Raw genomic sequence first — 13,935 nt, forward strand, 5'->3', positions numbered from 1 at the left:
GATCGTGTTGGGGGTTTAGATTTACAGTGTTGGGGTTTTGGATTTACTGTGTTGGTGAGGATCGTGTTGGGGTTTTGGATTTACAGTGTTGAATTTCTTTTGGCTCGTAGGCATTCATCACTTCATATAAAATTATACTTTAATTATTACTTGATATTCACAGGATGTTTCAAAGTCTTTACAAATGGATAGTTGTTATTCCCTGCTGGATTATGTACAGTATTTTGTGTGAGCAGAACGCCTGGTTCACCTGGTGTCAGTATAATGTGACCAGGTGGAATACTGGGCTTGGAGACTTCAGCATGGTATTTCAGAAAGCTTTCACTAACAAGTTGGCATCAGATCTACCAATATACCACCTCCAGCAGACAAGTACTTCTGTACGCATACACAACACACATCTTTGTCACATGGAGGCATATCCTTAAGGTAATAGGATTGTGTCGCCATTTCTCAGTATAATTTCTTCAAATTTTGAAGTTATATTCGTAGTTTTAAGGAATTTAAATGGAAATTTATGTCAAAAGGAGTGACTTTTGAAAAAAAATTGAAAGACAGATTTTTTTGCAAAATAATGTCAATAAAAATGATACTGCCATATATTAGTATTGCATTAATGTATATCAATTTAATAAATGTTGAAATTATGTCAAATAAATTATCTATAAATGATTAAAAATTGACATTTTATAATCATTGTAATTGCAGGTAAGAGTTATCTTTCTTGAAAAACTTTACAGTAGTGAAATAGGTAGGCGGTTTCCTGAAGTACAGAAAAATGGATACATGTGGCTCATTGATAAAAAAAATCTGACTTAATGCCTGCATTGCTTTGAAATACTTTAATATTGAGAGAAAACACTGAAATTATTCATCAGTTTAATATTAAACATTAGAATAAGCGGAAATTGTGATATTGTCTCCCTACATTAGATTTTCAACTAGGGATGTACTTCCTACTTCCGTTTATCAATACACTCCTATGACCTTAAGCAACCTTAACTGCTAATAGGACATTAAACCCAATACACAAAACTTGATATTTCATTAGAATGTCGTTCATTTCTATTCCTTAATTCTGTTGTAAATATATTTATGTAAGAAACTACATAGGCCTCAGTCTAACCCCATCACAATGAATATTTATTTCTTTTGTTAAAACTTTTGAATTTAGTGTTCTTCAACGTTAACTGAAAAGTCACATGTGATAATAAAGTAAATATTTCTTACAATCGTTCTGATTGGCTGACGTACTGGCACACACATTTATCCAATCAGAAGGCCTATTCTTTTAATTTGTGTCAATGGACTAAGGGAAATATATTCCTAATTTTTGTTAAACATTTTTTAAGGAGTGAATTTGAAAGATTTTCAAATGTATGTATTTGAACTTTACATCAGATCACTGGAGCAGTGAAACTTTTATTAAGGTTATCAGACGTTCACACTGGCAAATTGACAGCTTTAATTTGAGAGAATTAATAGATGTGCATTCACTGTTGATTAAATGAACCTTCAGAACAGTATGTATTTGTGTAGAATGAAATGTTATGACAGACTTTGGTGATGTGTATAGCACCACTGAACTTGTAAATGATGACTCTAGATGGTTATATTTAACTCACAAGTCTTGTATTGGTGACAGGAAACAGGAGGGCGATAGGTGCTCCAGTCAGCAGGTGAAGATGGAGCCGGAATATCACGGTTAATGACCGCGTAGGAGGTGCTGCCAAACAGTAGATCTGAAAATAAGAATCAATTTAATGAACTGAAAGTTAATAATCAGTCAACAACAAATAATCTGCTGGTCTTTTTTTGCAGTTGTTTAATTGATATGTAGCTAGCAGATTGACAACCATATACAAACCAGTACAATAAAAAACATCCGCACCTGAAACTCAGTACAGTAACACTAGCTGCATCCTAGAATAATCCATGAAACACATAATATAGTTACAATACAATGGTTTTAACAATAACTTTGAGATGATTAATTTTAATCAAGTTATTGTAATACAGTAATTACGAGTGTAAGAAGTTTTCAAAGCAGTAGATATTGTAAGCATTGAATTATAACATGTCAGGGGTGAATGAGTTAATGATCAGTATGAGGTATTGTCACAATAGTGCAGGTATTGTTAGAACTCTGGGATTGCTAACATTTGATTTGACCAATTATTATTGAGTAGGTGACATACAAAATATATGCACATACTGTATAACATATTGCAGTTACATTACATTATTTGGTCATATGATACGAGCTGTAATCGTAGCCAAATTGTACTCGCGTGTAAGTATCATGCTAATCTATATATAGCTACCTGTTTAAATCAAATTAGAAAGTTTAGACCAAAGACTCATTAAAACACTCCTGGTCATCTGTTCATACTGGCATGTGTATGCATATATATGTCGTCAATAAAAAGATCATGTATAGCTACATAGATTAACCCTATCAGGTACCAAAGAAATTGATAGGGGTGAAATTGGTGCGCTGTCCTACAGCACAGTGCGTATTGTAGTGCAAGGGTGAACTTTTTGTTTTTAGTTTTTTATTTAGTATGTACAGCAAAATATAACAGTATTTCTTTACACTGAAATCAACGAGATGCCACACTGATCATGAGGAAGCTGGGTAAGGGCTGGAGCATCACTTGTGTTTGTTTGTCTGATGCCATCCCAGTCTTTTTTATCACAACATCAGAATATATGTACAGAAATAAGCTCACATAACACTGGCTGTTCTTGCAACTTTTCACCAGCGAAGAAGTAAGTTGAATGAGCGACTTGTGAACAGAGTCATGAGGTGTCAAAACATCTACCTAGTCATTTAATCTGGATACATTGGCCAGATATTATTATTACACAACATCATTGTAATACCCTGGGCCAAACTTGCTATCTGAACAACTGGCAGTGGCAGATAATGGCCGCCTCACTAAGAGATCAAAAGTACTTTTGTTTTTCTAAATACAAGTGCATTACGTCACAAGCCACTATTCCTGTTGGTTGTTCCAGGTAGAATCCAGAAGTCACATAAACATCACAAGGTTTATTATTGTTTTTCACAAAAGGGAAAGTTTACCAAGTTTTTCGGTGATTTTACATAGCACACGTCAGCAGGTAATGTGATATTACTTTGTGACTGGCTATAAAGGGAATCATTATAATACGCACCAGGCAAAAGACATACGTCAGCAGATAATGTGATATTACTTTGTGACTGACTATAAAGGGAATCATTATATAACGCACCAGGCAAAAGATATGTACGTCAGCAGATAATGTGATATTACTTTGTGACTGGCTATAAAGGGAATCATTATATAACGCACCAGGCAAAAGATATAAATAACTGTATTTCACTTCAAAATATGAAAATAAAGAATTCCCTGGATTGTAATTTGTACTGCGACATGAAAAACTCTCATTTGTTCAAAACTCTCATTTGTTCTCTTCACTCTGGTCATTCTTTCAGTAGTTGTTGTTCACAGAGATTTGTTATCTAAAACTTAACTGATACCCATGTGATGGAGATCATCCAGCGATGAGTGTTGTTATCCACATATAATTCATACTTTACACATATCAGTAATTATAATGAAACATTTAAAGGCATTAAAAAGCCTTATATTCACATTCTGATATTGAACTTATTACATGGACAAAATATTCATTAATAATTTTTCAAGCGAAACTCTAATGGTCTGCTGTCAAGATGCTGAAAGAATATGAATAAAATCATCAGAGAAGAATTTTGACCAATTTCTATGGGTGTAGCTAGTACGGCCAAACATGAAAACATATTGGTTTCTGTTATAATTACATGTCTGAACAAATTAGGGTAGGTAGGTAATAGATTAAAAAAATTGTAAGGTTTATATAGGATAGTAATCTTGACTTTAACAGTGCTTCCTTGAAAGTTACCAAAAAAGTTAACAGTAGGCCAAAGATATTAGGACAGCTAGGGTAACCGTAAACCTTTTTTGTTTTTTATGAATGACTAAATGCTTATGTTCAGCTGTGACATTAGCTTGTAAACATACAAATTACATGTAAATATAAGTACCAACACACTCAGGGCACCTACAATGTATATATATACTACACTGCATACTGATCATCTGTTGTGTGAGGTTTGGGGAACAAACACAGCAGGCCACACCTAACGGTTTGTCCTACATTAGCGGTTATCATGTCTGTATGCATTCTTGGTTAAATCCCAGTGAATACCTGGGTCTTTATCCTCACATACGAACATGTATATATGAAAATGAACAAGACTTAAGTACAAAATCTCTAAAAAGGGGCATAACTCCCAATGTTTAGTTCAGATCCAGAGCTCTACTGAATACTTCGGCCATTGTCCAGTGATAATTTCACCCCAAGATAATTGAACCCTGGTGTTAGATATCGCATGTTCTCCTTCGTTGGTTAAACAAACACAAATGACCAAAATGATGATTATAGTTCAATGTGTATTTGGGGCAACTACATGTGTGTTGTCACATGATGGTAACAGAGTATTTACCGCACACACATGAAACCCAATCTGTATCACCAGATAAACAGTGAATTATAAACAATCAACCTTGAGCTATTGACCTGCTGTCATATACGTCCCCGGTCAAATTATTGTTGTTTTTCGCTGATAACATAATAAATCAACTAAAATCTCTATATCTTGTCTACGCCTAGGAGCTTATCAGGATATTCCTTCTATCTGACTTTATTTCTTTGGATCATTGAAAAAAATGAAAATTTGGGATATGATACTGATTTTTTTTTAATTATTTTTAAAATGAGCATGCACATGTTGGGTTTTAAACCTCAGAGTTTTACAATCAAAATTTCATCACATCATTAACAGCACTAGCAGTTTAAATACTAAATGATGTTAAAAAACTACCATTTACGATACCAGCTTGTAGGAACTACCCTCATTGCCATAAAAGGTTCATTGTACATAGTATGGCAGGATTTGTACATGTACCAACATTTGTGACATAAGTACTTTCCACATGTAGTTTGCTGTATAAGCTGTGTATAAACAGTATGATGGATTGCAGGTACATTATGTGTACTTGTAAGAAGCACTGCATCATCTATAGCTGCTGCAGTGGTATTGACTGAAGGTTTTACTGCCATCAATCTGTTCTGTCTATAGTACTATAGATAAACCTGATGACCCTATACAGTGACTCTACAGCATCTTTGATGGCCTCATTAAAAATAAGGATGTAATAGTTGTATAATACATTGTCTACATGAAATCTATGTTACCTGGCCTTGGACATAACATTAGATTCTAAGATATGTTTACATGTTGTTTACATGAAGGCTCACAGTGGTATCCCGCCTCGGACTAAATGCTAGATAATCTAACCCGGGGTAACTTTGGTCTTAACGCTAGATTCTCACCTCACCTTAATAAAACACTAGATTCTTACAACCACATGTAAACATATGTAACCTTAAGTGTATAAATACATAATAACTTTTGTAGTTTTATATTAACACATCATCTTTCTACTCTGCCTGCCATCCATACACAGTCGTCCTTACTCACACCCACCCATACACAGTCATCCTTACTCACACCCACCCATGCACAGTCGTCCTTACTCACACCCACCCATGCACAGTCGTCCTTACTCACACCCACCCATGCACAGTCGTCCTTACTCACACCCACCCATACACAGTCGTCCTTACTCACACCCACCCATACACAGTCGTCCTTACTCACACCCACCCATACACCCACTCTTACATATACAAACACACAAACACAAACAATCAAGGATTCGAAGAAATGCAAAAAAATTAAAAGCTTCTAAAAACTGTGAACAAAAGTACATGAATCGGGACATTATTAAATGTGTAGTGAAATCTTTACAGTCTTTTAAAAAACCCACATTACAATGACTTTTTGTGGCATTTCATGATAATGTAAAATTTCAGTGTAAGCTGATTGGACTAGTACTTTAAAGGTAAACAAAATGTATAAGTAAAAACATGACTACTGTCTAACCCTCCAAAATTGGAAGACTTTAATTTTCAGTATGATGTAAATGATACATGATTGTATGCAATATACACGCTCCATACATATAGGCCTCCTGCCTGCAGATTAGGAAATTATGAATGTCAAGTGTACATGTTTAAGGAACTAATCACTTCATCGTGAGTTAGGATACAGAGCAGACAGTTAATTCTTCCTTAAACCACAATTCTGAAAATCTGATGAATCAGGAAATACTTATTTCGATGGAAGTGACAAAGTCCTTGTGAATGGAATCTTCCTAATAGCACCATACTTTGTGTCAAACCATAACGTCCTTGAGAGTAAAATCTACCTATAATAGTAATAGTAGATAAATCTGTGTCACAGGCTGGATTCAAGGAAGCAAGTTTGACTCTTGTGTGTGTGTGTGTGTGTGTGTGTGTGTGTGTGTGTGTGTGTGATACGATTACATACAATTATCACTCTCCTTTACATCATTACTCTGTTTAACCTGTTTTAAAATATGTATTAATATTGTGTTTTGTATCTTATAAGTCGTCTGGCTTACAGAATAAACTAATTGAATTGACTCTGTGTAATATAAGATTTACATATTTTCTAGTTTACCCTTTTGGCCTTTTTTAATTACTTTATTAAATCATTAATTCCACGGAAGTACTGGTAGATGTATGTGACACCTTTGCTGACAAATTATAATTAACTCATGATCATGATTATTCAGGAAGGAAATGCATATATAAAGTTTATTTGTATTATTCAGACAGGTTTATTTAAGCTTCATCAATAAGATGTCTTTAATGATAAGATAAATTTTACAGCCCAGACGAGATTTCACAGAATACTCCTCACTTATTTCCGTTTTGATTTACGGTAAATTCTGAAGGTCACAGAAACCTAATTTTTACTTCATTGCACAGTGCTGAAGACCTCTGTGTGGGGTACGGATGTACCGTATATTCCTACTAATAAGGTTGGTCTGGTTTCGTTAGGTTTTATGTCCTATTAACAGCTAAAGTCATTAAAGGATCCATGTGTCCAACTAATAAGCGCCATGGGGGCTCAATCAGCAGTTTCTAAAAGTAAAAGTTTTTGGAAAACCTTCCAAAGCTCTCAGAAATAGACAGAATATATATATATCTAGTCCTTTTTTTCCATGTAAATTGGTAATTTTTGGTGAGTATTCAATATACATTGCACATCTGTTAGTCCCATTGTACCTACATCAGCATGTTTGATAACCTGACAATAAGCTATTGTCCAGCTCCCGTGGACTTTATATCGGGGGGGGGGGGTTAAGGTTAGAGTTAGGGTTAGGGTTAGTCCTGTGCATGCAATAAATCAAAGTCTTGATTGTGAACTTACAATTACTTGTGTATCGCTGACAGCTGTGTACTGTCATAGCCATCAGGAGCATTGTTCACTAATTAAAGGGACGCAATATTTAATCATTCGTTTATATGACGTTAAATGCAGCACTGTTCTGTAGTAGCTATAAATAAATATACCAGAATAGTCCAATGGCTTTAATATATTTCATCAAAATAAAAGCAATGTACTGGGAAATTGTAACTTGCATGCATATACGTCTCCCAAAAAAGTAGATTATTTACAGCGGATCTTTGCAATAGGTTTTTTGTTGGATCAATGGTATTGGTTATTCATTGTCGATCATTTAAATAGGTTATACGTATACATTGTCAACAAGTCAAGATTCCTAGTATTATAAGTACATGTACATCACTTTGTAATTAAACGTATTATAACTTATAATACGTTTTAATTATAAAGTGATTAACATGTACTCATAATTTACTTGTACATGTACATCACTTTATAATTAAAACAAAGAGAATGATAACCTGTTGACTTGGTGATAAAGATTAGTTTAGTAGAAAAATGGTAGATACATACTTACTTACTGCCCATTACGCCCAGTGGCATATATGTATCTTAAATCATTAACCTTGTGATAATTTAATTCTGTGATTAAATGATATGAAATTATCCCAAGCAAAGTTCTTTCCAGCACTTTTTTTAATATTGGAATTTTCAGCTCTAAAAAGCACCTTTAAGGAGAAACAACCCATGATATGTTCCACTGTAAAAATGAAATCTCGCATTGCTGCCAGATCTGGGTTCCTTCCCAAAAACATATATATATACCAGGCAATACTCAAAATTCCGATTTTACATGAAGTATTAGAATTAGTATAGTATGTATACAGGGCTTTTCCACATCTAACTTGATTTGTCACAGTTACCATTAAAACAAAGAACACTTTTAACCTGGACTTGTCCATAAGAAAATTTTGTTAAAGATTAAAAGGGAAATATGGGGTCCTTAAAGTATAGGGATCCCCTTTTTTGTGCCCAAAAAGAGGCAAGGAAAATCCCTGGTAATTTGTATGTATGTATATATATATGATGTACAATATATAATGTACATGTGCAAGGGCTGACCTGTTTAGAAATGAAACTGACCAATTCCTATATATTCCATCGAAGTTCAACACACCTGCAGGTAAAAACGTTATCAAGGTATATACTACATTTGCTTTCCACAGGGTTTAAGGATAACTGTACCATCAGGAAATACAAGTAGGTACAGATTTTTTTGCACATTCAGCTGTGTCTTATAATTATCAATGAAATTAGACACTGGCAAGGTTATCACCTGTCTGACGCTTGTCAATCCTACGAACACATCAAAAACAAAATATATATGATCTAATCAAAGATCTATAGCAGTTTTATTTTTTTTTAGATAAATAAGTAGACACCAACAGAATATGACTGGGCTGAAGCTGTGTACAGTCATAATGGTTCTGGGACTGGGAGGTAAATGAATGCTGTAAAATTTCATGATAGAGGAAAGTTGTATCTTTTAATATTAAATAGTTACATCTATTAGATCCAAAGACTGGTGCTATACCTGTAGTGGTACGCTCATGATGTACAAGTACTCATTTGATCATGGTATGGGATTCTAAAAATAATTTTATACAGAATATTTCAAATAGGACAAATTTAAAAGTAAAGTTATGAACATTACTGGTACATTCAATAAAGTATAATATACACAAGCATTGCTTACCTGAATAATGGTAACGATATGACAAGGATTTAGCGTGTAAATCATCTGTCCTGTAGCTAGCTTGAATCCAAGTTCAATTCCGAAAGTCAAACACATGACCACTAATAAAATGCGTTTCCCACATCTGTCTGTTTTCTCGAGGGGCGTCACCTTTTTTGGAAGAGTCAGACGCATTAACGATGGGTAGATCATAAATCCTGCTACTACACACGCAAATATACTCTCTAATATTCTTTGAAATAACACAATAAAGTTCCGGCATTTCTCTCCACCATTTCCAGCAAGGTCAAAGTTTACCCCATTGTACGCCCAATCAAACATCCCCTTATCAGCCTCAGGGGTTATGGCTTGCTCTGTTGCAATCATCATGGTTACAACAGAGGTCAAAGGTTAATGATCACCAGGTCATGGTCAGTGTTTCCGAAGGAGGCACCTGTAAAGAAAGAGCAGAAAAATGATATCCTCAGATACTACTTGACCAATGCCCAGGAATAAATTTCATGTCAGGTTAATGAAAATTTTAATATTTACTTAAGGATTGACCTTCATTTTGACGGCGTATACGGTATTATGAATGCAGTTGGCAAAAAATATATTCTATGGTGAGCGTTAGTGCTCAATAAAGAATATGTTCGTTGCCAACTGCATTCATACTACTGTGTATGCCGTCAAAATGAAAGTCAATATATACTTACATTCAATAAATGTTTAAATGCTACATTACGCCGAAAAAAAAGTCGAAGCAGGTTGCCATGATGGTGACTACGGTAGCCGTGATTGCTAGGACAATATAGTTCCAATGAATTTACATCGATATATGAGTAAATTTAGAAAATATGCATCGAACAACACTATGTTTGTTCCTGTCATGGTTTTTAAATTTCAAATTTAGCAATGTGAGAAGCCTTTCAAACTTTTCCATTCATTTACAACGGTTGTCATGTACGCACATTGACACACTGCCCATGGAGTGAGGCGGTCAGAACGAAGCCGCCATTGTTGACGTTACCGCTAAAGAAATTTGAATGTGCGTCCATGGAATAAGAAGTTTGTCAGCATTCTTTTGTTGTATAATTAGACATAATGGATCCTGAATATGTTCTATGTATCTGGATGGTGAATGATCCCAAGCTTGGTTGTCATTGGACTGTTATCTTGCTGAAGTGTAAATGGCGCCATATTTATAAGTATCAATCAGCCGAGCCTTTTTTCACTACGTATAAGCTAATTTATATGCAGTCAGAGTTTACTAAGTTAAGTTAAGTTTATTTCCGGTTCAGGACTAGTAAAAGTCCTCTATACCAGACTCTTATGTTACACAATACATAAATATACATATTATATATATATATATATATTACTAAGCTGAAGAAGGGAGACAAAAATGTAAATATAATAAATTAATAAATTAATAATAAATTAATAGTTTAGGGTAATAGAATTTTTCAAAATCTATCATTTGGCAAAAAACATGTACTTGAAAATATGACTATTTACAACCACTCCTGTGGTAAAGTAACAGCCTGCAGGTTTAGTTTAATCATGCTGTTTATAAGCATTAAGTTGTTTTTTTCCATTGTTTCCTAATATATAATAGAAATAATAAACTGTACAAATGTATACACTCTGTCCAATATTTATTATGATCTGGTCAAATGTTACTTTATATCAGGATTAATGTCATAAATCTTTGCAAAGCTGACAACTTAAGAACCACTTGAGTGGTGACCTTTGATCACCTAATGCTCTAAATCTTGGAAGATAGGTGACCTTTGCTTAAATAGTGTCTACGAAGACAGATGAATTTGACTAACAGTTTCTATGAAATGAGACAACTTTGACATAATAATTGCCATGAAGGAAGATTACTTTTCACTGAATACCTGGTATATTATAAAGAGAGTCTGTGATTTTTGACTGAATACTTTCCAGGAAGAGGTTGGGCCAAGGGAACACAATTTTGTAAAAATGGTGGGTGTGGCCCCCTTGGGGGCAGTAGCTAGGGTGGGGCCGAATAGGGGAAATAGAGGTAAAACCTTTAAAATCCTTATTCTACCATAGGGATTAAGGGATTTTATCCTAAATTAGTCTGGAGCATCCTTGGGCCAAGGGGACACAATTTTGTAAAAATGGTGGGTGTGGCCCCCCTGGGTGCAGAGCGGCAGGGCAAACAATGGAAATAGAGGTAAAACATTTAAAATCCTTCTTCTACTATAGAGATTTAGGGATTTTATTCTAATTTAGTCTGGAGCATCCTTGGGCCAAGGGGACTCAATTTTGTTTAAAACAACAGTTGATTGTGGATATGTCTGCGCCCCCATAATGATACCGACAACCCTAGCCTAAATAGTTTGATTGACAAAGAAGAATTTTCACTCCAATACGTCAGAATCGATGCTGATTACGATGGATATTTCAGATGCCTTCAAACTTATCCCCATCAACCCAGACCTCTGGCCATTTCATGGAATATCATGGCAGGACAGTTTTTATTTTTTTGTGTGATTAGTGTTCGGCAGCCCATCAAGTCCTAAAAGTACTATTTGCTGGATAGCCGAAAACAATTACAATATTCAGAATTTGCTACACCTTCTGGATGATTTTTCATTCATTGTGCCACCCTGCGACGATGCAGATAGCATCATGCAGGTTTTTTCTTTCAGTCTTAGAGAAACTCAATGTACCCCTAGCCGTGCATAAAACTGAAGGTTCATTTGCCTTGACTCAATTAAAATGAGGCAAGACTTCCATATGTGAAGATAGAGAGAATATTTGGTGTTATGAGCAGCCCCCAAGAATGCCAAAAAAATAATTTTTAAATTTGTATAACTGAACAAGTCACTAGTTTCAAACCTTTAATAAATTCTTGAACTATAATTACTTTTGTTTTGTCGTGTACAGACTAAATACTCTCCATGAAGGTATGTTAAATTTACATTTGAAGTCGAAAATCTTGTAGCTGAAATTTATTCTGGCAGTTTACATGAAATACTTATTTAAAAGTTTAAAGAACAAATGAGCTATTAATGTTGCAATAATTTTCAAATCTGCAACATTGTACATTGTAAATGTTTTTACTGTATATATATATGGTGCTTTAATATTCCCCCCATTTCAACAGGTATTTTGGAAGACTATATATACTTTTGACCTCAGTACCATTGATGAATGAAATGACCATATGTTGCATTAAAAATAAATAGTTTTCTCCATCAACTTACTAAATATTCAAATAGCACACCTTCCTTGTACTTTTTGTGATTTTTTATGAAATTATGGTACTTTGAATACTCACCACGTACAGTAGAGTTACATTTGACCTTAAAATGGCCTTGTCATTATCAGATATCTATATCTGATCGGTATAATGTTTTTGTTCCAATATCTAAACATTCCTGATTTAATTAATCAATATTGTATCTATAACAAAAGCCTCAAACTGACCATTGAGGCAGGATAGCCACGGTCCACAGATCAATCTAGTCTCTTTAATGTTGAATAGAGTTTTAGGCCATCCTCTGTTTAGTAAATATTAACACAGCCGTCACTGTACAATGTACAGTAGATCAATCCCTGATATGATGGAAGGGGTTCATCATCATGTCGTCATAATGGGAAGCATTTGTTTGCAACTGTTTGTTATCAAGTTATATTAAACTTGAACAGGTACAAACAGTTCTGGTTCATACCAGTTAGTTTTGTCCGTGCATTTCAGTTGAAATGGAACAGATTTATTCAGAAAAGTATCTATAGTACTACTAAGGTTTGAATTGTGCATTCATGTGTAATGAACAGTCTATAATTGTACGGAGCTTGTGTACTAAATCACTTCTTAGTGCATAACAGTTTGTGATTGTTGGAGCATTACTAATTTATATAACCAGACTTTAAATAATGTTTTGTCTTGTTTTTATAAAGAAGTTGAAGAAAAACCTTTGAGAAAGTAGTAAACCACATAAAAATGAATAGTGCAGTGACACATTACACATCGTGTTAACTCGGAGTAAATTTAAAATGTGTGCTATTATGTTATATACATTGGTAATACGATGTCCTGATACAACCTCTGTCAGAGAAGGAAAGAAGAAATACTTACAGCTACTGCTAGGTACACAAGTCACACTAGATTCTGGAGGTCAGAGAAGTCACCCTTATTTATTCTAACTTTCCCAGTAAACGACGCCAAGAATTATTCATGACAAACAATCTTATACACCTCATCCTGTACATATTTATACAGCTGATGGGATCATGTTTGTTTACTGAGGATTTTACATCTCTGTAACAGCTAAGGTGATGGTATGATTGGATACATATAGTTATTATTGTGGCAAAACGATGGCCCAAAATAGCAAAATAGAAAACAAACAACAATGGCCATGGCATAGATCTAGATCTTCAGCTATATTTCAGTGGTTACATTGGGAAATGAACCTCCAGAAACGATGTTTCAAAATTTACTGTTATTACTGCCGAGTGCTGATCAGGTATAGTTTTTCATTTGAAATAATATATTTTTTTAGAGGTAACTGTTTGTTTGTTTGTTTGATTTTGTTTAACGTCCTATTAACAGCTAAGGTCATTTAAGGACGGCCTCCCATGTGTGCAAGATGCATGCGTGTAGTTTATGTGTGTGTATTTTGGGAGGCTGCGATATGTTCGTGTTTGTCTCCTTGTGATAGCGCGGAACTGATGCCGACTTTATAGTGCTACCTCACTGAAACATACTGCCGAAGACACCAAGCAGGACGCCCCATCCGGTCACATTATACTGACAACGGGCGAACCAGTCGTCTCACTCCTAATTTGC

General features: G+C 34.7%; 1 protein-coding gene across 2 annotated transcripts in view; it reads right to left on the reverse strand.

Annotated features, from left to right (window-relative positions):
• LOC110466599 (transmembrane protein 164-like) overlaps nucleotides 1-13,935 on the reverse strand; it is a 36,440-nt gene that overhangs the window by 17,901 nt on the left and 4,604 nt on the right. For both annotated transcript variants that reach the window (XM_021523228.1, XM_021523322.1), the window contains exons 2-3: nucleotides 9,126-9,558; nucleotides 1,626-1,742 (exon numbers count right to left, since the gene is read on the reverse strand). In XM_021523228.1, the coding sequence (XP_021378903.1) occupies nucleotides 1,626-1,742; nucleotides 9,126-9,494 (486 nt within the window). In that variant the 5' untranslated portion in view covers nucleotides 9,495-9,558. The remainder of the gene's footprint in view (nucleotides 1-1,625; nucleotides 1,743-9,125; nucleotides 9,559-13,935) is intronic.

The sequence above is a fragment of the Mizuhopecten yessoensis genome, unplaced genomic scaffold, assembly GCF_002113885.1.
Source record: "Mizuhopecten yessoensis strain PY_sf001 unplaced genomic scaffold, ASM211388v2 scaffold213, whole genome shotgun sequence".
Lineage (NCBI taxonomy): Eukaryota > Metazoa > Mollusca > Bivalvia > Pectinida > Pectinidae > Mizuhopecten > Mizuhopecten yessoensis.